The sequence below is a fragment of the Ictalurus punctatus genome, chromosome 21, assembly GCF_001660625.3.
Source record: "Ictalurus punctatus breed USDA103 chromosome 21, Coco_2.0, whole genome shotgun sequence".
Taxonomy (NCBI): Eukaryota; Metazoa; Chordata; class Actinopteri; order Siluriformes; family Ictaluridae; genus Ictalurus; species Ictalurus punctatus.
This window is the reverse complement of record NC_030436.2, coordinates 2,016,046-2,044,035: the sequence shown is the minus strand read 5'-3', so window position 1 is coordinate 2,044,035 and position 27,990 is coordinate 2,016,046. Positions and strand designations below refer to the sequence as shown.

Genomic DNA, 27,990 nt, shown 5'->3' with positions numbered 1-27,990 from the left:
CTCCACTCAGCTCACTGCACTCCAGACCACAGACATGGCTCCATAGGACTGCACATGGCGGCCAACGGCCATGAACCAAAATACCCCCACAACTCACCAAAATAACAACAAATGCATTTCTAAGAAACACGATTTGATTCATTTCGGACTCATCAGTTCCAGCCTTGGCAATATTTGTTTTGGGGTTTTTTTTCCCCCCACCCCCCAGCGTAGGCGAGAGTGAAGCAGAGGCTGCTTGAAACTCCTCGCTTTTCCAACTTGCATCTTTACAGCCCTAGTTTTAAGTATCCCCCCTCAACAGAGAGCAGTCATGGGTGTGCAAGGCTTTCAGGAGTACATCGAGAAGCACTGCCCGAGCTCCGTGGTGCCGGTGGAGCTGCAGAAGCTGGCGCGGGGGAGTTTGGTGGGAGGCGGCAGGCAGAGGCCGCCGCAGGGCCCGCTGCGCTTGCTAGTGGACGCGGAGAACTGCGTGCACCGGCTCTACGGCGGCTTCTACACCGACTGGGTCGGCGGCGGCCAGTGGAACCACATGCTCGGCTACCTGGCTGCGCTGGCCAAGGCCTGCTTCAGCGGTAACATCCAGCTGCAGGTGTGCTTCAACGGCGCGCTGGAGAAGGGCCGCCTGCACGAGTGGGTCAAGCGGCAGGTGAACGAGCGGCAGACGGCGCAGCAGATTATCAGCCACGTCCAGAACAAGGGCACCCCGCCACCCAAAGTTTGGTTCCTGCCACCCGTGTGTATGGCACACTGCATCCGCCTGGCGCTCCTCAGGTTCCGGATTGAAGTAAGTTAGCTACCGTTAGCGTCACTTAACCGGAGGAAAGCTGGCTTACCTACATGGTACCTTCGTGTACAGTTTTCCCTTGGAGAAGCGAACGAGTCTGAATTTGATCGAATTTGACTGAGAAACACCGCATAATGTTCATTAATCCAGCTTTACTAGGTTCTCCTCATAAACTCCCAGGTTAGTTAGCAAACTAGCTATAGCCGTGTACTGGTAGAAGCTACTAGTAGCAAACTTGTTAACAGGTTTTCACAACATTGTCTTCTGACAACTTGTCAACACACACATGACATTTATTCCCCTAAGAAAAATCCAATTCGAGCAATGCCAAGTCAGTTACAGTCCACACTAACTGCTTTTATTTTACTCCGAATTAAACCGCCTCTTCTACTCTGCTCATATATTGGACATATTAGCTAGTAGCTCTTCAGCTGTTGAACTTGTCGTTTAGGCTGCGTTCAAGCACACTATTAAACGTTTAAAAGTACGGTCTTCATTATTATGTTTAATAAATGTTCGGTAAATCCAGTTCGAGAGTGCTTCACCCTCCCAAATCATTACAACTGTCAAAAGTCCAAGCTGTCAGTTAGCTGAAATGATAAGTTGGCTAAGTTAACCTGGCCTCAGAACATGCTAGCATTCCGGGCCTTGTTTAGCCTGCTGAAGTTACATATCTAAGTGTATGAATGCTTTCACGTTCTCCTTGACATTCAGAGTAAACGACAGTTTATTTAATTACAACTTAATATTTATTGACTTTACTTTCTTTTTCTCTTTCCAGATAAATAAATTTTAAAAAAATGTTCCCATTTGCAAATTACCTCACAGAATTGGTCAGTTTGTCTCTAAACTTAACTTAAAGGCGTTTTATAGTTGGCGTGTCACTATTTTTCGTGTACTTTCAAACTGAGATTAGTCGCTTCACAGAGAGACCAAATGAATCAGACTAAATTGTCGGGATGTCATGTTAGCATTAGGCTGTCTGGGTTGCCCCGCCTCTGTCGTGCTCTGATAGGCTACTCCTTGGAGTTCTTACGTCAGCACGATAGGAAACCCTGCACTCTGATAGGCCAAGCAGATGTACATCACATGAGCTGCGTTTCAGAGCCACACAGCAAACAGGCCCTGATGGAGCTCGTGAGCCTTTCCCTGAAATGGTTGAGGAGACATACAATCCTGTTGTCTTTAAAAATAAACAAGCACTGTCCTCTTTCTTTACACTACACTTTGAATCTAGTGAGATTTAGTAATGATCTAATAATGATCAAAGTGCTTGGGTATTAAAAGAAACTTCAATCTTGAAACATATTAAAAGTGTCTGTTAGGCTTGTGAGATATTGCTTTTTCTCTGCTCTTGATGTACTGTTAAAAATATATTTAGTGATAAGAGATTTAACTGCCCGAAAGCCTAAAAAGCCAACAAAATGGAGCATTTGCACTCTTTCAGATTTAAGCGAGAGTGGGGGAGGATGTAGTGTAATCAGCTGTACGGTCGGGAACTGCTTGCAGTCACCACTAATCGTGAAATCGCAGCTGTGGTGGATTTACATTATTATCATTACAGCACATTTTACATTATTAATATTATTCGTTAGTTAAGTGTTCGATTTGGCACTTTATTGTAGGCCTGGGTAATCTTTTCTCTTTCAGCCCCCCAAAAACGTATTTTTGATGGCTTCCCTAATAAATATACTTACCTGGGATACATTTAGTTACTGTTGTCTAAATTTAGGTCATTCGAACCTACTTGATAGGTTTTATTTCACATTAATGAACTCGAAACGTTCTCAGTTTTCCATCACCGAAAGCAAGGGAGCGTGAGATTAGGGGAAAGGTACTGTCAGTACGGAAGCAGACAAAACACCGGCGCAGATCATTTCAGATTCGTATGTAGATTTGCTCGTCTGCTGTTTTTATTTGGGGAGAATAAGACTGCTCTTTGGCATATTTTAAGTGGTAGCTCGTAGTAGTGTACTCTGATGTTAAATTGCCGAGCTCCTACACAAAATACATACGCAAACGTTCGGCAGGTCTGGTAACGTTATATATAAATAATCAGGGCAAACATCACTGGATATTGAGGCAGTTTAATGCCATGTAGGGATGATTAATTCATTATGTTGCACAAGCTTAGTGTTTATAATGAAATTGGTTGTGTGTTAGTGATTCTTGTGCTAATTTATTGGCTGATGCTGTATTATTATTATTATTAATATTCCAGTGAGAAGTGTTTAATAGAAAATATTTCAGCGACCTCAGACATAAGAGATAATGGTCAGGTTTCATGGTGTCTCCTGAAAATAAAAGTGCAAGTTTCTTTTGTCCCTCACCATTTTTCAGTGTCATAGTAAAGAGAAATCTAATGTTGTATTCGAAGATCCCGAGTGCAGTATAGCTATACAAAACAGTTGCTCTAAGCTACAGCAGAGACTTGGCTCGCCTAGTTGGCGATGAATGAGCATGTAGGTGATGATGGCAGTATTAGCACGAATGTTGAAGCTTTGGAAGCTGATCTATTTGAGCAGAGTGTAAAGAGGAAAAGGTGCGAGCTGGACAAACTAAAGGACTGAAGCACTGCTGAATCTCTCTCTTTGGTTCGAGATGATGCAAGGGCTAAATCCCACTGTCATTTCTATCAGGGAGAAGTTTAAGGGCATTGTGGGTATTGCCGGAAAACCATTAACCAAAGTGAAACTAGACCAACATGTCAATGAATACAGTTTAAGCTAATAAGTCAATCTGGAATTTAATTATGAAATAAATATTGGATGCCGCTGAAGATAGCGCTCACTGTTGAATTATTGCGTTTGGTCAATATAATGGAGTAAGAAATAACCGTTCACATATTAATGTTGGTTGATGTTTGATATTGTGGGATGTTAATGGTATTCTCTGGACATATCTGCTGTGAATTTCTGAACGTAATGCTAGTAATGATTTTGGGATTGTAAAAGTACAAGTCCACATTCTAGGTTAGAATATTTCTAGTAGTGTTTGTTTCTTTCCCCAGGTTGTGCAGAGCGTTGAGGATCATCACCAGGAAGTAATTGCCTTATATAGAGAGAACGGGTTCCACGGCTTGGTAGCCTATGATTCCGATTATGCTCTGTGCAACATCCCGTACTACTTCAGTGCCCACGCCCTAAAACTCAGCCGCAACGGCAAGAGCCTCACCACCAGCCAGTACCTGATGCACGAAGTTGCCAAGCAGCTGGATCTCAATCCAAATCGCTTTGTCATTTTTGCTTCACTCTTAGGTAAGCCGTATGTTCATGAAATTAGAGTTAGTTGGAATGAGTTTGACTTTTTGTCGCTGTAGTGGTATCTGAGGCTAACAGTTTATTCATGTTATACTACGTTCACACTAGTCAGCGACAAAGCGACCGTTTATTTTCTATGTACGTGAGTGACACGGCACCACGATTCCAGTGACCGCAGTAAACAACAAATTGACGCCAGTGTTATGACTGATATTTGGCCTTCAATTTTCTATGCAAATGAGGTATACAAATCCAAATGATTCCTTGGACAGATTGCTTGGCACATCTAGTCCGACTTTTTTTCAGTTCCCCATGCAAAACCAACTTTAGTTCCTACCTGTAGTTAGTTTTTGATGCACAAATATGGAACTTAGAATTGCTAAACCCCCTGGACCAGGTACTCACACGAGTGACAATAGCAAGTCACTACATGAGCACAAGAAAACTTGACATGAGTGATTTCTGTGAACAAAGTGTTTGGAATCTGCCCCTCGTTTAAAATGTGCCCGTGTGTTGTTTGTTTGCAGGGAATCACATTTTGCCTGATGAGGATCTTGCTGCCTTTCATTGGAGTTTACTCGGCCCAGAGCACCCTTTAGCATCCCTGAAGGTACAGTAATCATCCGCTCAAAAACAAGGGTATGTCTGTTCACGGTCTTGTTTTTGTTTCCTGGTTTATTCTGTGAATATAAACGATTTTTGCGTGCACGGTCCCTGCATGCCATCGAAGACCAAGTGAGCTTGCGTAAGAGTTTAAAAGTGTTTGAAAGTAAGACTCGTACTTGCTTGAGATTCCTGCGGCAGTGAGCTCGGGTTCCTTGGCAACCAGATTGAAATGAGGTCTGGCGAGTAATTTAGGACTGTGTGAAATCACTTTAACCTTATTTGCTTGTTTAGCCCTAAACCCTAGTGTCTCTTTTAATCTTAAAAACACTGTCTTTAAGTGCCTTGCATAACTATTCCCCCCCTTGAACCTTTCTACATTTTGTATTGCTTCAACCTGGAACTGAAGTGAACTTCTTGAGATTAAGTATCATGAATCAACACAAAATAGCCCAGAGGACTGAAATGGCCTCTTGTTTGCGTCTCGTTTGCTTCACCTTGCCCAGTCCCTGACTTTTGGTGGACAGGCTCCTTTAAGCAGATTCATGGCCGTGCCATATTCTTTGGGTTGTTTATTTATAGCCAAACCCTAACTGATAGTTTTCCTGAACTTTGTTTTGATTGCTTCTTGGTTTTCTCAGTTCTGATTGAGGGTTCTTCCAGGAACTGGTGTATCTATGTCGAAATCGTACGACACGCATTATGTGACTTCTGATGTTAACTGATTACGTTATTTAGGGACTTTATTATTCCCTCATTTAGGGGTTTCACTATAATGAGGTAACAGAAGCAGTCACAACTCCTACTTAGGTTTTATTGATTTTATTTTCTAAAAAAAAAATTCCTAAATAATTTTGCAAACTGTTGATTTTTTTTTTTTCATCAATCAAAGGTTTGGCAGATGAGCTGTAATCCCTATTGAGTACATTTCAGTTCCTGGATATAATACTACATATAGGTCAGCGGAGGTGAATATGTATGTAAGCCAGTGCGTAAGGGATTCGGTGTATGTGCAGTAGTTAAAGCTTTGGTCATGTTTTCCTGTGGTTTTCTTCAATGTTCTCTCTCCTGGCTGATGCTTTTACTGGTTCAGTGAGAATGAGGACTAGTGATGAATGATTCAAGACCCGAATGTTTTGCCCTGTCGCCGTCATGGCAAGACAACGGTCTGGAGATCTGACAGGTAGTTGGTTTTGCCTTAGGTCCGAGCCCATCAGCTGGTACTTCCTCCCTGTGATGTCGTGATAAGGGCTGTGGCAGAGTATGTGCGCAACTTGCAGGATGTCAATGACCTGGAAGGCATCGCTAAAGACATATTCAAGCACTCCCAGGTAAGCTCACCTGTTTATCTAGTATCTCTCTTTGGGAATTTTAAACATTTTGATCAACTTTTTTTGTTTGCTGTTTCCAGTCCAGGACTGATGACAAACTTGTACGCTTCAAGAAGGCAGTGGAGTATTACTCAGCTGCCAGTAAGCCCCCGCAGTCCTCCTCTTATATAGGTAAGCTTGTGTTTACTATAATTTCCGACTATTTCTTTCCTCACAGTGCTTGTTCCAGTCTTGTTCCTTGTTTTTTGTTGTTTTTTTTGTTTTTTTTGTGGCTTGCTCGAATCCAGGTTGGACAGACAGGCTCTGTCTTTCTAAGCAGCCTTCCAGCCTCAGACCTCTCAGTAATGCTTGAAATTTTCCCACTAGCCCCCAGACCTTGTGTGCACTTTGGAATGGCTGCTATGCCCCATGCATACAAATAGGCCTCTTCAGAATGGCTTCTTGCAACAAAGTTGCTAGTGTGGAGGAAAAAATATGCAGCGGAGAACACAAACAATTTGAGCAGTTTCTTCATAAAGGGACATTAAAGAATGTATTAAATAATATTCATTTGATATTGGTTTCCAAATTGCAATCTGTTGCAAGTTGTAGAACGAACCTGATAAGTTCTCAGCACTGTTTTAAATCTTGCATGTGTTTGGGTTTTTAATTTTGCAATGTTTATGTATTATATTAGTATGTGTTGATTTAAAAAAAAAAAAAATAATAATAATTTTATAACATGCTTAATAATTCTCAAATCTAAACCTTTGTTTAAAGCTGTTGGGTGTAACATTTTGTAATTCTGATGAAAAAATGTACTACTCGTAGTAGAATTTCATAACGTGTTGTTTTGCACTGTCCTGTGCCGCACACATTAATCTCATGGCTTTTCTTGCCAAGTAATAAACATTGAGGCTGCATCCCAAAGTGTTATTAGAATAAAGTAACTTTATCTTTGATGCAGGGCAAAACGTCTCGAAAAGGCTTTGTCTTTTAGACGCTGTCACCTGGTTTGTTCTTACAGCGACTGTCTGTTCAAGCGGCAGTGCCCGTGCGTCAGTTATATGCTGTAATGTAACTGCTCTCTCAGGCGTATCGTAAACAGCACATGACCTATAGAACGAGCCAAGTTTTAGTGTTTACTATGAGGTACATTGGTAGCTGAATTCTTTTTTCTAAATAAGTAGACCTGGCTCTGAAAGGATGAATTATACAGTTTCAGAACCTGATCATTCAGAATTCACTGTTCCATCAATGATGGCAAGCCGTCCTGGCCCAGATGCATCAAAACAAGCCCAAACCAGGAGACTACCACCACCATGTTTCACAAATGGGATGCTGGAATGCGGTGTTTTCCTGTGTCCAAACATAACCCTTCTCATTTAAAACAAAATGTTCTTTTGTGACCTCGTGGTCTGTTACACGTCTTGCTCTTGGAGTGATCTTTGTTGGTCCAGACTCCTGATTGAGGGTAACAATGGTCTTGAATTTCCTCCATTTGTACAAAATCTGTCTGACTGGATTGGTGGAGTCCAAACTTTTTTATAACCGTTTCCAGCCGGATGAGCATCAACTCTTTTTTTTTTTTTTTTTTTTCCTCTCTCTTTTTTTTTCTCTGAGGTCCTCAGAAATCTCCTTTGTACATGCCATGATACACTTCCACAAACGTGTTGTGAAGATGAGACCTTGATAGATCCCCGTTCTTTAAAGAAAACAGGACGCTCACTCACCCCTGATTGTCGTCCCATTGATTGAAAACACCTGACTCATTCCTGACTCACTCACTCAAGCTAATTTCACCTTCAAAGTAGCTGCTAATCCTAGAGGTTCACATACTTTTGCCAATTGGATGTAATGTTGGATCGTTTTAGTATAGCCTTTTTGTCTCGTTTGTTTAATTGGGTTCTCTTTGTTCACGTTGAGGTCTCCTGTGAAAATCTGATGATGTTTTAGGTCATATATATGCATATATGTAGAAAATTTCTAAAGGGTTCACAAACTTTCAAGCACCACTCTAATTCGCAGTGGGAATAAGGTCTTGCATTTGAATACATACTACTGCATATTTTTCTTCTGTGTTCCTGCAGCCAGACCAAAGTGGCTTGGAGTCCCTGAAACTGTGCCACCGTATGCACATCCACCAATGCCCAACATTCCGCAGCCCTCCCTCCCTCAGCAGCCTGTGGTGAGTGCTACGCTCATGCCCCACCTACACATATCTGATCCTAAGCGATGAGTGTGAGTTCACACAGGAGACAGCAGCCATCATTCTTGACAGCACAATCAATTGTTAGACTAATGGTTCTCATTTTTTTTTCTTTCTTCTTTTCTCAAAAGTTGCTCAACAGGGCAGTGTCAAACATCCATAATAAAACCATAATCATCACTTATCTTTTTGAAATTGGACACTTTTCCAAAAAAATGGCACTTTGTGTAATGACTACGGTATGCTTGGTTAGTTAATGTTTGCGGCTTTTGGGGGCAGGACACAAGCCAGGCTTGCTTTTCATGATGAAGAGTGTTGGGAACACAGTAAATGGTTAGAATTGGTCCCAAGTTTAAACTTATTGGATGGTGAAACATAGGAATCGTTTAGTAAGTGCAGGTTAAATATGCGTTTGACATGCTCCTGCTCAAGAGAGAACCCACAAGCAAGGAGCAAATCTTCCACATAATTCAGAAAGGACAGGGTCTTTACCAGGTCCATAGAGACTATTTGCCGTTGTTGCAAACCAAGTGTAAACCAGAACTTGTTGCACATGCTGTAGCTAAGATACAGGATTTTATTAATTGAGAGGCATTGAACATCGATTTATAACGAGTACAGAGCTTTGGGCTGTTCAAAATAACCTTCAAATTGCCAGAGTGAATGACGCTGCTGTCTTTTTTTTTTCTTTTTCCTCCTCTTCGTTCTCAGAGCCAGCAGAACTCCTCTGGGCTGGCGGCTAAAGGGTCGTCCGATCAGAATAGCTTCAGCAACATTCCGCACGAAGGCAAGCCGCACACGCCGCTGTACGAGAGGGCTTCTCCAAACCATGCAGAGCCAGCCTTCTTCAACGCCTCGTCCACTTCCTCGTCGTCCGAGAACGAGGAGAACACGGGCCCCACTGCCAAGTGAGTAGTGAAATGTCTGAGAAACCCGCCACTGCAAATAGCTTTCTGCAAATATCACGGACAGTGTTATTTTTTGCTTTTGCTTTAGAGATAGGAATTCATTATTGTGCCACCTGATAAGGAGCAGTAAGAATTTGATCATCTGTGAAAACAGAGGTGCTCTTCAAAGCGATACTAAATCTATTTTAGTTTACTTGACCTCCTGCTGCTTTTATCAAATACTATTAACTAACAGTACATTGTTAAAATCGAACTGTACTGTTTTTGGCGTCCTAAAACAGTATGTTTTGCACAGAAAGAAAAAGCTCTCAGTCTTTAGTAAACAATCCAGCCCTCTTTTTCTGCCGAATGTGTTTTTTGGCACAACGTGGTCGAACATAATGCCCGGCAATTCAGTCACTGTTTATACTCTTTAAATAGCATGTTTCTGGGAGGAAAGCAAAATCAGAAGGTAAATGTATTCCTCTTGCTTTGATCATTTAACATCATACAAATAAATGGGTGATGAAATGATGCAATCTGAAATCATCAAACATGCTATAAATGCCATTGTTTGGCTAGTAATCTCATTAATACATCTATTAGTGCTGTTGTCCTAACTTTTTTTTTTTTTTTTTTTTTTAACATATTTTCTGATTTTAATGGTTAATGCAGAGGCATTCACACTTGTGGTACAAACCATTTAGTTAACCTTTCTCTCCAGTACACAAATCCCAGAGCTCTAGTGTGTCAGTATTGCATTCATGACTTATCTGCAGAAAGGACCGAGTATATTATCAGAAGGAAAATAATAATAATAATAAAAGCTGCAAGAAGCATTTTCCGGGGGCCAAGCACCCAGATTCTGGGCGCCGCACATTCACAGACATGCTACAATTGTTGCATAAGCAATCGCAGGAAAACAGAGCCGTAACCATAGGCCTCACTTCCTGTTTGGTGGCTGCGCAGTCATATTATTTGGCCCAAACCCTTTGGAATATTCAAAATTCTTTTGGCACCTTTTGTGAAGCTTACTCTGAAGATGAAGGGTGCCAAATTTGGTGGTGATTGGACAAAATCTGTAGGAGGAGAAACGAAAAAACTTTTTCCAACATGGCGGAAAATCTAATTAGGTGGAAAGTGATGTCAACTCGTCTCGACCTAGGGAGTCTAGGGCTTTTAAAATTTGGACACAGTTTGAAAGTTATGACCATAAGCGTACTTTCAAATTAGGCCCAAATTTGACCCGATGGTGATGCTAGAGCGTTGGCAGTACTCGACCCAGATTTGGTCAGAATGTTCCTTGGAACCTCTCCAATCAATGTGCCAAATTTCACATTTTACCAGACAGTTCTATGGGGTGTCATAGACACCCTAGCCAGAAGAAGAAGAAAAGGTAGAATAACAGTAGTAGTAGTAGTAATATTAAGTCTGTAAATATCTAATGTTCAAAACATATTAGATGACCTTTTGAGAGTACTTTGCCTGCCTGTTATTATACTAGTTTGAATCTAATTCTTTGTCGCCTGCAAATAAAACTGAGGGATTTCCCATGGCATGATATAAACATTATTCTTGTGCCAACCCCAATTTTTTCCACAACACTGTAAACCACACCGGGTGGATTACGTTGCCGACTACGGGGCCATTTATGAAGTTTAAAAAAACTCGCCACATTTTCATTTCTGCTCTTTTCAGATTTGATATTGTTTTGATTCTTATCTTTTTTTCAGTCATGTAAGTGACCATAAAGGATGGGATAAAAAAAGAGAGGTGAACAGCGTCCCAGAAGGAGACCTGGAGGACCAAAATAAAGTAGGTGATGTACACTCCCAGTAGCAAATGCGCCATAGTTGAGATGCTTATAATGTGGTAATGTTATTTCCTTCCCACATAACGGTCTTTTCATTCTCTCCATTCAGCCTGACCCTTCTGTGATTTCCCCTGTGGGTCAAAGCACGGAGGGCGGAGGTCATCATGGAGTCAATGCCCATATCCCGTCACTGCTCTCAATGCCAACCAGAAACCACATGGACATCACCACGCCTCCTTTGCCTTCGGTGGCACCAGAGGTGCTACGAGTAGCCGAACACCGACACAAGAAGGGTCTCATGCACCCTTACATCTACCACATCCTCACTAAGGTTGGTTTCCAGGCTGTAACGTCACCTATGAGCTTTAAATATATACAGTAGCTTGTGTAGATTTTATAGCTGTGAGCTTGATGAGAATTAAAAACTGATGAATCCTCATGTAGTTGTAAACACGGTTGTTGTCAAGTTCTCTCACAAGTGATTGCCAGCTTGGTTTTTCATCCCTACCTGCAGGGAGAGATTAAGTTGTCAGTTGCAATTGAAGATGAAGCTAATAAGGAGCTGCCATCCGCCGTGCAGCTGTACCGGCCAGTCCGCCAGTATGTTTATGGTGTGCTCTTCAGCCTGGCTGAGGCCAAGAAGAAAGCAGAGAGGCTTGCAATGAGGAGAAATCGCCTCCCTGAGTGTAAGTAGCATGAACAAAATCATGCATTGCGAACATAGGCAAATAGAATCAATTACCCATCTTTCTTTGCTCACGTCAGCAATGTTCTAATGTAGCCCAGACGTTGCCTGGATCCGGTTTAGACCGGTGCTGGTATATTGTAGACTTATTTTGGTGTGTTGTAGACACGCATAGAAGGAATGATGGCACGAAAATGATTAGGTTAATTGTAATTTTTTAACAGTATAAAAAAAATAATTAAGTAAAAACAGAAAATGCTGCTTCTACATTGCACTGAAAAGCTAGTGAAGGCTATAAGAGCAATTTGCATAACTATACTACAATTACTACTGCTCATTTTCATTGAGAACGCTAAGCTGTGTATGTATATGTGTGTGTGCCAGTCATGTGACAGCAGTGCAGTGCATATACAGATACCGGTCATAATGCATAATCATGCATATACAGGTCAAGGGTTTGGGCTGGTTTGAGTATTTCAGAAACTGCTGCTCTCCTGGCATACATCTGCTCATCCATGCAAGAAAAGAAAAAAAAAAGTAATCACCTGGTGGACCAACTTTTCCGCCCATGATGGCCTCAGATTGTTGTTCTTGGCCGACAGGAGTCGAACCTGATGTGGTCTTCTGCCGTTGTAGCTCATCCACCTCACGGTTTGATGCGCATACTGAGATGCTTTACGAATGACCACCATTGTAAAGAGTGATTGAGTTAGTGTATACAGTCTGTACAGGATTTTGAGGAGTTTTGATTTGTGATTGTTGGTGCCGAAAATGCTTGATTTAGCTGCAGCTTTTTTCAGAATTTTGCAATGCAATTTGTGGAGTTTTTTTTTTTTTTTTTTTTTTTTTTTTTTTTGGAAAAGTAATAGAATTGCACGTTTTTTCCACAGTGATGTTTATTGGGAAAATGAGACCATTTAGCTCAGGTTTGACGCATGTGACTCGGAGGGCTTTGGCTGAACACGCGTTGTGATGACATCACGTGACGCGTCTTGGCCCAAATCTGTAGAAAATCTGCAGTCATTTTTGAAAAATCGCAACCGCCTCCAAATATTGTGGAGTTTGCTTGATTTTGCGTTAATTTCTTCCATCACAAAATCCTGGAGGGACCCAGAATTCCTGTCAGCTCAGACCAGTCTGGTCATTCTCCTCTGACCTCTCTCATCATCAAGGAGTTTCAGCCTGCAGACCCTCGGCACACAGGATGTTTTTTTGTTTTTCGCACCATTCTGTGTGAACTTTAGAGACTGTCGTTTGTGAAAATCCCAGGAGATCACCACTGTCTGAAATACTCAAACCGGCCCTTCTGGTACTAACAACCATGCAGCGATCAACGTCTCACACATCACCCCCCCGCCCCCCCCCCCCCGCCCCCCCCCCCATTCTGAAGCTTGATGTGAACATTTATCTGAAGCTCCTAACCTGTATCTGCATGATTTTACGCACCGCACTGCTGCCACATGATTGGCTGATTGGATAACTGCATGAAAGCTGATATTCAGGTGTTCCTATTAAAGTGGCTGTCTACAATGTAAATAAATGTACAGATCTTTACACAGAGTAGGTTGGCTGTACATAAATTGTCTGTTATAAATTGCTATAAACGTTAATAATATTAAGTAAAATGTTTTAGAAATACATTTGTAAGTCTGATGGGAAATGAGTTACTGTACAGAGCTCAATGCCATCGTAGTTACCTCAGAAATGGTGGATAAGGGTTGGGAAGAATTGTACCCATGTACTCGTTTATAATAGTCAAACCGCACAGCCCTCAACATAGGCTGGCCCTCCTCTGGCTTTTCCTGGATTACAATGATTGTCTGTAAAGGAAAAAGCAATAACAGTAGTTAACCATGTCCTCTAAGCGCAGGCATTCCACACCAAATCCCCCTTTTTTAAACCAGCAAATACATTTAATATTTAATTTGACAAAAGACAGAAACCATGTCATTTGAGTGCTTCTGGCCATTCAGAAGGCAGTATTTTAGGCTACTGTAACAACATAAACAAAGAGACACTGGTGCCCTGCTTGCTCTTAGCAGAAAGCCTCATTAAACATTAAACAAACTGCACTAAGACCTCGTGTATCCCACTAAACATCCCAAGTTTCATGTGCTTAAATACGGAAAGTTGGTCGTCTTAGAGTTTTTTTTTTTTTTTTTTTAAGGTGCTGCTATGTTCAAATAGTATTGTGTTGAAAGTATTTGAAAATATATTGTTTGTGATGGCTAGAAATCAGTGTGCAGGTTTGTTTTGCACAAGCTTTATAAATAAATCTATTTATAATTGATGTATTCATTAGTGCCTTTCTACTTCTGTAGGTGTAACATGATTGTAGCCATTTTATAAAAGCGACCTTGCACAAGGCAGAAATGACTGCAGTAAATATACCCCAGCAGCCACAGAAATCCAACCGTCTCTAGTTGCCTGTTCCATCTAATCACAGATCAGCCTGTTATTATAAAAGAGTGGGCAGCCTACAAGGGTAAATCTCCACACACCCCCGAGCTGGTGGAGGCTCTTTCCTTCCGCGAGTGGACCTGCCCCAACCTGAAGAAGCTGTGGTTGGGCAAGGCCGTGGAGGACAAGAACCGGCGCATAAGGGCTTTCCTGGCCTGCATGAGGTCTGATACTCCAGCCATGCTGAACCCCGCCAATGTGCCCACTCATCTCATGGTGCTCTGCTGCGTACTGCGGTGAGAGAATTCGCACACATACATACACAAACACACGCCGCTGCAGGCCTATATCCCAGCCCAACTTGAATGTTTTGAGAATTACACAAGACTTACAGACTTTCAGTGGCTGGTTTTCTAGATGAAGATTAAATGAATACTTCACCCAAAAATGACTGTGTTATTTATATTAAAGCTGCAGTATCTACCTTTTTTTTTTTTTTTGGTAAAAAATGAACAAAAAGGAAATGTTGAGTACGTAAAAAATAAAATAAAATAAAAATCAGTGTTCTCCTTACATTACCCCAATTCACAATGGTAAGCTTATAATAATGATTTATAATATGAGCTGTCGAGTCGGATTTCGTGGGAAACGTCAGTTTGACGTCATTCGCGTGGAAAGATGATCTATATCGCGCGTTGGAGCCGAGGATGGTGGAGTGTTTGTAGCCTGTTCTTACAACGGTTGCTTAGCATTTAAACTTGGTCATCTAGATGGCTGCTTTAATCTGGATAGTTCTAAACGCAATCATCGTTGACATCTGGGGAATCGGTTGTTGTCAAAACCAAGAAGTCTCGAACTGTGGAGAGCCTTCATTCAAAAAGGGAACACGACAGAGCCCGTGCTAATATGAGAATAACTGTCGGCATGGCTTTTGAGAGGTGAACTCTGAGAACTGAAGGGTTTAAAGACTGAAGCAGAGATGGCTTTTTCCTGCTGAACAGGTAAGACATTTCAGTGGCTCAATAGGGAGCTAGCTAACATCAGCGCACTTGCTCGCTTGATTCAGCTACGTATAGAGTTTCCTATGTTTTTGTTGCTATGGTCAATGTGGTAAATTGCACTTATTTTCTGCATGCTATAAGAGAGCAACTCGCCTCTACTCGAAGAAAACTGTATCCGCGCCACCTCTATTGTCAAGAATTGTAGTTAATACGCACCACATATGAATACCTCAAACCATCAGATTCATCCACAGAGAGGAGCCGTGCCGAAGCACAACCCATGTAACTTAAAATCAAGTCTGCATGTAACTTGCAGTTTTATGTTTCAAACAGAGATGGCGATAGAGAGGCAAAAGTTCAGTTCTGCAGCTTTAAATGAAAGTTTGGGGTCATTATTTATGATTACTCATCTGGTTCAGATATTCTTATAATCTGCACAGTTATGCCGATTTTATTACTTAGAATTCTGCATCCAGAAAACCAGTCCGTAGCAGCAGGAGAACTAATTGGATCCTGTACATTCTGTTGTTGTATTTCACTCCTTTGTGTTTTGCTTCAGGTTTATGTTACAATGGCCAGGAGTAAGAATTTTACGTCGTAACGAACTTGACGCTTTCCTAGCCCAAGCACTTTCTCCTAAACTTTATGAGCCTGACCAGCTGCAGGAACTGAAGGTGATTGTGCGGCGACTGTTGTATGCGGAATGTCCTGGGGAAAAACGCTGACCCGAGACTTATTTTCAGTGCCATTTAAAGTCTCTGGTTATTTTGGGTTTAAAGGGAATTACCCGTCCAACACGGAGCAGAAGTTAGCTTTCCCAGGACGCTCCACATATTCCAAAGTAATGTGCTAAGTGCACAACGTTAAAGCATGCTTTAATATATTAGCTGGCTTTGTAGGCAAAGATGCTGCATCTTTTTTTTTATTGACCTTGTATATAGGGAAATTTGTGTCTGTGTATGTTTCTTTCATCGGTAGCGTGTGTAAAAGGGCTGGGCAATATGTCAGAGTGATATAGTTATCGGCTAACGCTTGGGGGATGATGATCGCTCGTTTTGGGAATAAAAGCAGATAGTAAAGCTACAGAGTCCTGCTGTTAAAAAGCGTAGGAAATTGAGTAACATACAAATGGAGCTTCAGTAGGCATGATGGATAAACTCCTCCTAAAATGATCACAAACGCATGAGGAAAAAAAAACAAGACAAGGAGGAGGTTTTATTATATAAGCATTTTTTGTTGTTGTTGAAGGATTTAGCTATAGCAAATTGCAGGACAAAGACTTTCTTATATTTAAGGCCTGTAATTTCAACGGAAAATACAGTGAAATAAAAAATAACTTATTCATGCGCTTCTACTTCGTTGTCGTCTCTGTCCTCAGCTGGGTATTTACACTAAACACAAGCGATCGTTGCAACCTAATGAGCAGGGGCTGACGTGATCTGACTGCATTTCTGGGTTGTCTCGGTCTCGGTTGCCAGGTGTAGACTGAAAAAGCACGTAATGTTTTCTGTTTGTGCGTAGCTTTGGAAACTTGTGGAGTTTGGGGGGAAAAGTTGGAAACCAACGTGATCAGTGAGAGGTTACATCGCAGGTTACCACGACAACCCTGCTACAAAGTAACTTACATATAGCGTGGGGTGATGTAATTAGATTATTATAATAATAATGAAAACAGAAGAACGTTGTTATACCTATTTTCTACGTATTTCCCAGCCCGTGTGTGTATGTATATATATATATTTTTTATATATATATATATATATATATATATATATATATATATATATATATATATATATATATATATATATTTTTTATATATATATATATATATATATATATATATATATATATATATATATATATATATATATATATGAAAAAAATAAAATGTATGTGTGTATATATGCACTACCAGTCAAAGGTTTAGACACACTCATTCTTTATTTTTATTTTATTTTTTTTATTTTTTCCCCACATTTTATAATAATAATAAGAATAATAATAATAAAGTCATCAAAACTCTGGAGTAACACAAATGGAACTATGGGAATTATGTTGTAATAAAAAAGCCTAAATAAATCAAAATAATTTAATATTTAGCCTCTTCAAAGTAGACGCCCTTTTCGCCTAGAATCTCCAGAAATGTGTTCTTGGCGTTTTCTCGAGCGATTTCTTGAGGAATTTCCCCGAGATGCTTTTTAAACAGCATTAAAGAAGTTCCCGCCTACGCCGGACTCTTATCGGCTGCTTTTTGGAATATCTCGCTCCCACGTCATCCATTTAAAATAAATATTATTTGTAAATAAAATGTCAGTTTTCTAACGAAAGAAATGAAAACGTCGGCACAATTATATTTTTGTCTACAACACCGATTTCAGACATTTAATCACACACCTTCAGATCAGAAAGAGAAACATTTCAGTCGAGTGTCTCCAAACTGTTGACCGGTAGTGTGTGTGTGTGTGTGTATATGCGTGTGTGTATGTTTATATGTTAGGCTTGTTATGATAATTACATTATCGACTTATCGAAACGCTATACGGACATGGCCTCGATGGTTTTTGCTGACCTCGATATTGCCCATTGTGTTCGTTTCCATAAGAATGAATGTCACCAACATGTCAGCCATTCATGCCGCTCCTGTCCTCTCATCATCTCGGATTTGAATTCAAACTTTGATCCTTCATAGAGTCTAAGGGGGGAAACGCACGTTCGAATGCAAAAACGGTGTAGTCAAATTTAAGATGCGGAGCAAGCACTAGCACCAATTTTAATTAAAACAAACATTCCGATTCTGACGTCTGGATATTCTTAATTAAATTAAACATTCGTTGCTATTTGAAAGGGTGTACTTGCATTATTATGCAAATTCACCCTTTCAAATAGCAACGAATGTTTAATTTATCATTATATCATTGACAATAAATGATTTCATTTATTGCAGTTATTTCTGGGGCAAAATATCATCCAATAAAAGTAGTTATCATGACAGGCCGTGTGTGCGTGCGTGCGTGCGCCTGTGTTGAATTTGTGTCTCTGTATTTGCTCTGTGCTGCTTGGCTGGCTGTGTAGGTTGCCCGTGCTGGCTCTGTGCCTTCCCCCTCGTGCTTGGTTCTTGCCTCTCACTTCGTGCTTCGCTGCTGCTTGATTTGGATGCTGGCTATTTTTTTACTTTCTTTTTTCTTTTTTTTTCTTTTTTTTGACATTTTCTCCTCCGAACTAATAACCCATTTCTTGTCTCCAGATTGAGAATTTGGATGCACGAGGTGTGCAGCTGGCAGCGCTCTTCATGTGTGGCGTAGACATGGCTCTGCTGGCGAATGACGTGTGCGGTCAGCCAATTCCCTGGGAGCACTGCTGCCCGTGGATGTACTTTGATGGCAAGCTGCTGCAGAGCAAGCTGATCGGGGCCATGCGAGAAAAGGTCCCACTCCTCGACCTCTGTGACGGTCAGGTAATAATAATCACAACCACTTACCTAAAATTCCTGGTAAATATTTTCGAAAGGAGGTTGTAGAACCTGGTGTGTAAGGATGTGGAGTACCTCGCAAGCTCCGCCAGTTGTACCACTCTCTGTGCTTTCAGTGAGTCCCGTTACGGCAAAAAAGAGACACAAATAATTAGGCTAGTGGTAACAAGACACAGGTGATAATCATCACGTGTTACCTGCTGGTTGGCCCCGCCTCCTCTCTGTCCACAGCTGACACTTGACCACGCCCTCACTGCCACGGATGTAAAGAAGAGAAATAGAAGAGAGATGAAAATATTGTAAGAAAAGACCATGAGCTTTTTATTTATTTATTATTATGTATTTATTTATTTATAAAAAATATTTTTTAACTGAAGTTCACTTGAGTTTAAAAAAAACCTACTTTCTGTAGTTACATATTTAACCAAAAAAGAGAGAAAAGTTTTCATCCATTATGAAACATTAGGTATTTCCATTATGATTCCCGATTTAATGTCACTGTTTGACGAAATATCCCTTATTTCATCATGATGATGATGGTGGTGGTGGTGATTATTATTAAATAAAATTACTTCCATGTATAAATGAATCTCAAAATTGACATCAAATAGGAGGAAAATATGCAACATTCTTACATAATACATCCAGGGCCATGTGATTGTGTACTGTCCTGAAGTAAAGGGGTGTGCGGAGCTTTTTTTTTGGGGGGGGGGGGGGGTGTCACATACACAAATTCTGCTCAATCTGCCCGCTTATTTTCTCCTCTTATGTGTAGGCTGAGCTGGTTGCCAAACTGGAGAAGATGCGGCAGAGTATTACGGAGGGTCTGAACTTCTCTCGGCCTCCACACCCCCTCCCATTCCCACCTCCACCGCCACACGCCATGCCCTTCTACCCCCCCAACAGCACCTTCTATCCGCCTCCTCCTCTGCCCCCTCCACCAGGGCGAAGCAGGGCCATGCCAGGTAAGAGTATGTTAACCCTGTTCACTACTTAATGATGGTTGTCCTGTTGACTCAAGCCCACTTTGTGTGTGTGTGTGTGTGTGTGTGTGTGTGTTTTAATGCAATTGTAAAATTTATTCAGAAAACTATGTCTACAAATTAGTTACTAGCAATATTTATGGAATTAGACGTGATTGTGAGTGCTCCTGGTGCCAAGTGTGTGTGCACAGGCAGCACTGCAAAGATGTTGCGAGAATGCTTTTATTTCACCTAAATTTATTTATTTATTTATTTATTTATTTATTTCAAAGAGTTGTTGGCTTTCTCTTTAAACCAGTGGCATTACATAGATATAAAAATTCGATTGGAGCAGTTAGAGAAAGTTTGTTGAGTTTTAAATGTTCAAGAATACAATTCACAGGCTAAGTGAACCAGTGTAAATGGAGAGGATTTGAGAGATGCTTGTTGTTGCTGCTTCTGTTTGTCGAATGATTGCATAATAAGCAGCGCTATTAATCACCGAATCGTGTATCTGTGTATTATCAGGACTCCAGGCCATCTCGTCACAAGGGGGCAAACTTGAGATCGCTGGCACGGTGGTGGGGCAGTGGGCGGGCTCTCGGCGTGGCAGGGGCCGGGGCTCCTTCCCTTTTCAGGTGGTGTCAGTTGGAGGACCGGGCAGAGGGTGAGTCCCAGTGACGTTTGACTTAAATGGGTTCATTTTAAACAAATTGATAAATATCCATTGCTCATATCCAAATCTGTTGATTTCCATGATTCATCTCACACATGAATTATTTGATTTAGTCTGTGTTTGGGATATGGATAAATGTCTACAATTCCTGCATATCAATATTACACACACATGTTTTCCTAGCAATAATATAAACAATATTTTGGCAAATTGTACACAAAACTCGGGACCGAGTTAGCTTATTTTTTCAAAAGCGCTGGACTACAAATGTGTATCTGCTTTTCACTTGCATTCTCACTCCTTGCCTGTTTCAGTCTAATAAACAATGTCTGTGCTTTTGGCTGTTCAAGTGTGTTTTTGACTCTGCAGTGCTACACTAATCATGTCTCCTGTGTGCACAAGATTGTTTGCGGGTAAAGCAGTTTCAGTGGCGCTATTTTTCCCCAGCCGTTATCCCATCCCTTCACGGTCCTAGTATATGTGTTACAAGAAGGAAATCCTGGACTCTGTCCCTCCAGGACCGGGGTCATGCCGTCCTGCTTTACAGCAACAATATGTTTGAATATCTCTAGAATGCTTCCATGAACTCGAACCTTGTTTCGGTGTTTTGTGTAGACGACCGAGAGGTGTGATTTCAACCCCCCTTATAAGGACCTTTGGTCGTGGAGCCAGATACCATGGCAGAGGTTTCAAAAGTCAGGGATCATACCAGGTTAGTGACACTAATCATTATTTTTCTCCTGTTCCTTGCTTTTCATACCAAACCTGCGCTGGCCTTGGAAAACCTGTCTGACATTGCTCTAGCTGAATTCAGGCAAATCGTCAAGAATGGCTTTTGCACTGGAAATGTCACACTGTGATGGAGTAGTCACATGCCATAGCGGAATGGACATGCACCTAATCTATTCGGTTTGTTCATATTGGCGTTTCAGTCGTTCATGGTGCATTTGTGCCTTAACATAATCATCAAAGAAAGAAGCACATGCACACTTTACAGATAGCCGTGGACGAAGTTTTGACATGTTCGAATGACCTAATTAAAATATGGGAAATTCAGCTAACTTACAATATATTTAATATTTGCCGTAGTTTATAATGGAAATATAATGTTAACCTGTTCATGTTCCGAACATGTTTTTATATAAAAAAAAATAGCGACGCACCGAAATGAAACATTTTGTCTGGAAATTACATAGACATCGACAACAAAAGAGCCTTAGTTTAAAATAACTGCCATTTAGTATAATTGTATAAATATTGTGCTTTTTAATCGTTTTCTTATGTTTGAATGAAAACCAGTTGGATAAAGTGCAAGGCAATGAAATTAACAGCACTTTTATTAAAAGTCATAAACAGCAATAAAATAACAATGAAACAATTCTTTGAATATCTTTGCCTTTTCAAGTCCTCTGGTGACAGATGGTGTCGGCGTGCTAGTTTGGATACTGTTAACCTTTTATTGCCTCTGTTGCCGTGTGCTCCTCGTACTGAATCGGACGTCGTGCTTTCAGGTGGTGTATCAGACCTGTTGTAGAAAAGTGCTTGGGCGATTGTACGCCTTCGTGAAACATCAGCTGAGCAAACACTGAAAATCGCTGTTCTGACGTCCTTATCGGAAACTTTTAAATAGTTCCACACTGCTCACGTGATCACTCTTCGCTTGGTAGCGTCGTGGTGATATTATCTCGCGCGATGATTTAAGTGATTTGAGCTGCGTCCCGCGGCGCAGTACAGTGTACAAACATTTCGGCGCATCCCTTGTAGAATATAATACGTTAAGCATGAAACGGGTACATGGGTGCGACGTCATATTTATCATTTGTATATCTTATTTATTACAGTTTATCTTTAATTAAACTTGAATAAATAGCAGTTGCTTTCAGACAGTCAGTGTATTGGGGTCTTTAATGGAGGCTTTAATTTCACTTTGGAGCTAACCAGACTTTAAAATGCAAGAACTTTGATTGTGCTTGAGATGCATGCGAAAGGGAAACCTGTACTTCTCAAAACAATACATAGTAGAAAATCTCAAGATTTCACTGTGGGAAGCGTTTTCCCTGACCACCACACGTTTTAGTCTAAGGACTGGACTATGAGAATCGTATTACATTATCCCGCACCACCAGCTCTAATTATCTGCGAACTTGACATTAAATAGTATTTTGACATCATTATTTATACCAGCGTACTTGATGTTAATAAGACTATTTCAGATCTGTTGATCACGGTATAATAATCATACTGGCATATTGTCGCACCATAAACTGAATAACAATTCATTTCTTCTTCACTTCTCCCATCAGTCAAGTCTATAGTTAATTAACATGGCATGTTGTGAGTTATTTGATGTGTTCATAGTCATTGACATTCTTAATTATTGAAATGAAATGATAAAGGGGTCCTTTTTTTCTTCTTCTTCCCTTTCCCCAGAGTAAACTTGTGTATGCTAACTCCACCAATGACATAGGGAAAGAACAGAAGAAGCCCAAGGCAGAGTGTAAAACATCGTCCGAAGGCTCCGACGTGGCTGAAAACGGGGTGGAGGGCAAAGAGGCGGAGCTTAATGGGAACAAAGTAGCTCCCAACCAACCAGAAAGTGCCTTTAGCAACGACTCCAAAATGTGCAATATGAATCCTCATTTAAATGCACTAAATACAGACAGCGAGTGCCACAGAGACGAAGCTCTCAGCGCTGCTGTCTTAAAAACAGAAGAGTAAACCTATTTTTATAGAGAGGGTGAAGGATGGATGGTTTAGGGTTAAGGAAAATCTGGAAAGATGGAAAGCCTACAGTTGGTGTACATTTTTTCCTCTCCGAAAAGCGATTAATGAGGACTTAGTGTATGATTTTATTTTTTATGTTTTTGGACTCCCTCTGTGATGTCAGCAAGCAAGTACAGGTTAAAGGCAATGTTTCTCAAGAAAAGCATAGACATATAAAGTATACCAGTTTTTAGAGAATACTACCAGTATATAAGGAGTTAGGTCTACTCCCTCCTCACTAATTACGTACCTGTCTCAAACTGCTTACGCAGACTTTATTTTACATTCTCTTGAATTACCGAAGCCAAAAATCATTTTGGCGGTCTTTTTATACTCATAGGTTGAGACGTTTTACCAATAGTAGGCACCATATATATTTGCCATTGTAACAGATTTTGTGTTGTCACAGTAAATGCTTTTTTTTTTTTTCTTTCTTTCTTTTAAGAAGTGAAACAACAGGGGAAAAAAAAAAGAGAGAAGCAAGAACACATTTCTCACCTGGGTCATCGCTGTGGGTTTACTTGAGCTAAAATGAGAAATTTTTTGGAAATTAAGTAACTAGTGGGGGGAAAAAAAAAATACTGCAGCTTAGTTCTGATGATCTCAGTGTCATGCTACTAGCATCGTAAGAAGTGTCAAGAAACAGAAAAAAATCGCAGAACAGATGCAAAAGATCCAATGACATGCCAGTGTTTTCTTTGTCAGGAATTTCCATGCATCGATGAACGATATTAGTGTGGTTTCTTGAATCAATTGTAGAACATTAGTATGATGGTTTCAGCAACTTTTTGCATGGTTCACAACTTTAAAAAAAAAAAAAAAAAAAATGGTGTGTAGTTATTATGCATGTTGTCCTTTTTCTTCCATCTCTACAAGTACTGTGCCCATTTGCAAAATCTTAAAAAGGCTAATAAACCGTAATAGTCCTAAAAATGTGTTAATTGTTAGTCAGTAACTGATTTGCTCTAACCTTAAATTTGTGTGATTATTGCCCTCTGTTGCATTTACTCCAAAATATCAGATGTTATCTAGCCACTTTAAATATTGTTAACCCTGGTATACACATCCATCTCTGTATCCGTTATTGTACTTTGTTGCTGTTTTCTGCATTCGATTTAGCCAACCATATGTCTGGGGAGGGAGGGGGAGAGAGAAAAAAATCTCTGGGGGGGAAACAAGATTCAGTCTTCAAATGACCCGCCCTTCCCTTCCCCTCCCTTTTTCTTAGCTGGAAAACAAAGCAGTGAAATTATATGACCTTCCCATTTTGAGAGTTTAGCCTAAGCAGTTAATCTTTGAATCATTTTGGTGTTTTGTTTAGTGTTTTCAGAGATTATTGTACTTCTGGATAAGAATCATTACTTCAAGTTTTCCACCTAATCCTCCTGATGCTTTCCATTGCACATTAGTGATCAGAAATATGGTGTATTTCCCTGCCCGCAAGACTAAATAGGCTACCTTAATGTAAGTTGATCGGAGTTTGTTCCTTACTCATGGGGTGTCAAAGAATGATCTACTGTTGGGTTTGAGTGATTGTTGATGGCTTGTGGTGTGATGTACTTGAAGGAAATTGAATGCAACTTACAATGCTTAATAAAAGTCTATTCTTTTAGGATAATTCTTGTGTGTGGATATTTTTTCACCCACGCCTTTTAGGTCAACGTTTCGTACGCTTACCCATTTGTGTTAAATCCTACTTTTCGGTCAGAATGTTAGATCATATTACATCGTTGCCTCATGCTCGGTATTCCCAGGATATGCTCTGGATGTCGGAGCATTTCCTGGGAATAAACCGTGTCAGAATCTTTTTCACCTTTATTGTGATATTGCAACATATAAAAATCAAGTCACAAACAAGCAGAAATGTTGGGGGGGGTTCCATTACACAGCTTGCATATTGGGAATGTGTTAGTGTTTAGACTCGACCAATCACGTTCAAACTCCTGATAAATACTAATTATTGTACGTCTGCCATCAGTTAAAGTGACTGCATTAACAAATAACACACCTGTTCCTATTCCTCCCCCAGTCCAAAGACATGCACGGTAGGCTGATTGGCGTGTCTAAAGTGTCCGTAGTGTATGAATGGGTGTGTGAGTGTCTATGATTGTGCCTCTGCGATGGACTGGCACTCTGTCCAGGGTGTACCCCGCCTTGTGCCTGATGCTTCCTGGGATAGGCTCCAGGTTCCCCCGTGACACTGAAGAAGGAGTAAGTGGTAGAGGATGGATGGATGGATGGACACCTGTTCCCTATAGGATTTTCCTGTTGATGTTCCTGTTAGGATCATCTTGGTAACATCTAATTGGAAAAACCATGGGCTGCAAAGAGCTTACAAAGCAGGTATTGGATCTTTTTGCAAAATATCAATGAGGAGAGGGTTAAAAAAAACATTCCAGGGCATTGGATTATATGGGGGGGGGGGGAGTGGCACAACCGTGACATTACTAAGAACAGGACACCCTCTTGGTCAGCGAGGCAGCCCAGAGGCCTCCAGTAACATTAAAAGAATTGCAGCAATTCCTGGCAAGTACAGGTTGCTCCCTACATGTGACAACAATCTCCTGAATTCTTCATATGTCTGAGTACTGGGTTGGGTGGCAAGACGGAACCCTTTTTAACAGCAACGACAAAAATCCAAGCCTGGCTCAAGTTTGCAAAAAATAAAAATACATCCAATCTCCCAAAACCATGTGGAATAATGTGTTCTTGTCTGATGAGATCTACATATAATACTAAAAGTATTATATGTATAATATAATATTATATTATACATATACAAAGCATAATATGTTTGGCGTAAAAATTAAAAAACAGCACATCACCCAAAGACGCATACAGGTGGCAGCATCATGCACTGGGGCTGCTTTTCGTCAACTGGGACTAGGGTTTTAATCAGGGTGTAGGGAATAATGAATAGCTCCATATACCAGTCAGTTTTGGTTCGAAACCTTAAGGCTTCTGTTAAAACACTTACGATGGGAATTTTACCTTCCAATTTCACCTTTGCAGCATGATAACGACCCAAAACAAATCAAGAAAGGAATGACGCCTAAAAAAAATAGATTGAGGTTTTTGAATGGCCCAGATTTGAATCCAGTCGAAACTCTATGTGGTGACCGGATATGCACAGGAGATGCCGACCTGACAAAGGAAGAATGCTTTTGCAAGGAAGATTGGCAAAGTATTGTTAAGTCAAGATGTGCCAAGCTGATTGAATGTGATGATAAACTCTAAAGGTTCTTCAACTGTTAGTTTAGGGGTGTGTAAAACTTAAACTTAAACTTATGCAAGTAGGTTACTGTACATTTCCTATTCTTCTTTTTTTCCCCTCCATAATTTTCTCTTTTTTTTTACAACACAAAAACTTGCCTGCTTTTTCAACAGGGGTGTGTATATAAAAGTACCACTTCTGGGAAGGTTCACTACTGTGCAGAGTTTTTCCATTTGGAGATAACGGCTCTCGCTGTGGTTCTTTGGAGTCCCAGAGCACTTGAAATAGCTTTGTAACCCATTCCAGACTGATGTATTTCAATCACCTTCTTCCTCATCATTTCTGGAATTCCTTTCAACTTTGGCAGAGTGTGTTACCGGGTAAGACCTTTTAACCAACTTCATGCTGTTGAAAAGTTCTATTTAAGTGTTGATGTGATTGAACAGGGTTTGCAGTAATCAGGCCCGGTTGTGTCTAGACCAGCTGAACCCCGTTATCAATGCAGTTTCATAGAGTTGGGGAATTAGTAACTACGGGGGTAAAAACATTTTCACACAGGCCCAGCTGGTATTGGATAACATTTTTTACGTCAGTAAATAACATTATCACTTAAAAACTGCATTTTGTGTTTACTCAGGTTGCCTTTGTTTTATCTTAGATTTTCTTTTAATTTATGAAACATTTGAGTATGAGATGCACAAAATTAGAAGAAACAGAATACTTTTTCACAGCACTAATATATATATATATATATATATATATATATATATATATATATATATATATATATATATAAAAAACTCAGCAAAAGAAAAGAAACATCCTCTCACATTCAACTGCTTTTATTTCCAGAAAATTTCTTAACATAAAAAGATTCATCAACTGAGACACGTTTCACAGACGTTTGAGGAACAGAAATTCAATAACGAGTCCCTGAACAAAGGGGGGGTCAATATTAAAAGTAACAGTCGGTATGTGGTGTCTCCTCCAGCTGCTTTAAGCACTACAGAGCATCTCATCCTCATGGACTGCACCAGATTGGTCAGTTCTTGCAGTGAGATGTTCCTCCACTCTTCCACCAAGGCGTCTGCAAGTTCTCCATCACGTCTGGTGGGACACACGGTTACATGTAATTTTCCACTGCGAGGACGATCAGCTGTCCTTCCTGTCTCCCTGTAGCACTGTCTCAGGCGTCTTACATTACAGACATTACAGTTTATTGCTCTGGACACATCTGCAGTCCTCATGCCTCCCTGCAGCAGGTCTATGGCATGTTCACGCAGGTCAGCAGGAACCCTAGACATCTTTCTTCTGGTGTTTTTCAGAGTCACTAGAAAGGTCTCTTTAGTGTCCGAACTTATTGTAACTGTGTAAGTAACCGTAGATTCCTGTTCTTGAATGACAGGAGTGGAACCCGATGTGGTCTTCTGGACTTACAGCCCATCTACCTCAAGGTTTGATGTACACTTTGAGATGCTTTTCTGCTCACCATGATTGTAAAGAGTAGTTATTCGAGTCCGGTCATTCTCCTTTGACCTCTCTCAACAAAGCTTTTCTACCCGCAGAACTGCTACTCAATGGATGTTTTTTTTTTGTTGTTGTTTTCTGCACCATTTTGTGTAAACTCTACAGACCGTTGTGCATGTATACCCGATCAGCACTTTCTGAAATACTCCAAGCAGTCTCTAGTACCAACCAAGGTCAAAGTCACTGAGATGGCATTCTCCACATTCGAGTTCTGCTGTCTGCTGTGGACATTAACGGAAACTTTTGACCTGTATTTGCATGATTTTATGCATAGCCGCACGACACACACTAACTTTCCCTTATCATATCAGTGCCTAACTGGACATAATGTGCACTGTTGGTAGAAATTTCAGGAATGAACATGCATGCGTCTCCTATAAGTACTAAGAAAATTACTGTACTCATTTCAAACCTTGGAATTTCT

The 27,990-nt window shown here is 40.6% G+C and overlaps 1 protein-coding gene across 3 annotated transcripts; it reads left to right on the top strand.

The window, feature by feature from the left end:
* LOC108255069 (constitutive coactivator of PPAR-gamma-like protein 1 homolog) lies at window positions 1–24,443 on the top strand. Of its 3 annotated transcripts, XM_017450719.3 has the most exons (17): window positions 3–784; window positions 3,795–4,041; window positions 4,572–4,654; window positions 5,850–5,978; window positions 6,059–6,149; window positions 8,048–8,145; window positions 8,878–9,074; window positions 10,787–10,868; window positions 10,976–11,197; window positions 11,381–11,552; window positions 13,998–14,247; window positions 15,512–15,626; window positions 18,200–18,409; window positions 19,200–19,389; window positions 19,915–20,053; window positions 20,678–20,774; window positions 22,493–24,443. In XM_017450719.3, the coding sequence occupies exons 1-17, from the start codon at window positions 311–313 to the stop codon at window positions 22,778–22,780; spliced, it is 3,084 nt and encodes a 1,027-aa protein (XP_017306208.1). In that variant the 5' UTR covers window positions 3–310; the 3' UTR covers window positions 22,781–24,443. The 3 variants fall into 3 exon arrangements, with proteins under 3 accessions (XP_053530010.1, XP_053530011.1, XP_017306208.1); XM_053674035.1 differs by lacking the exons at window positions 15,512–15,626; window positions 19,200–19,389; window positions 19,915–20,053; window positions 20,678–20,774; window positions 22,493–24,443 and having other exon boundaries at window positions 1–784; window positions 18,200–18,398; XM_053674036.1 differs by lacking the exons at window positions 15,512–15,626; window positions 18,200–18,409; window positions 19,200–19,389; ... (1 more) ...; window positions 20,678–20,774; window positions 22,493–24,443 and having other exon boundaries at window positions 1–784; window positions 13,873–14,013.
* Window positions 24,444–27,990: the final 3,547 nt, after the last annotated feature.

What these genes read in the sequence shown, in the direction of transcription:
- LOC108255069 (XM_017450719.3), top strand. Translation starts at nt 311, where the DNA reads ATGGGTGTGCAAGGCTTTCAGGAGTACATCGAGAAGCACTGCCCGAGC. An exon ending in GCAGTCCTCCTCTTATATAG is followed by an intron (nt 6,150 to 8,047) that starts GTAAGCTTGTGT and finishes GTGTTCCTGCAG; the next exon opens with CCAGACCAAAGTGGCTTGGA. An exon ending in TCTACCACATCCTCACTAAG is followed by an intron (nt 11,198 to 11,380) that starts GTTGGTTTCCAG and finishes CCCTACCTGCAG; the next exon opens with GGAGAGATTAAGTTGTCAGT.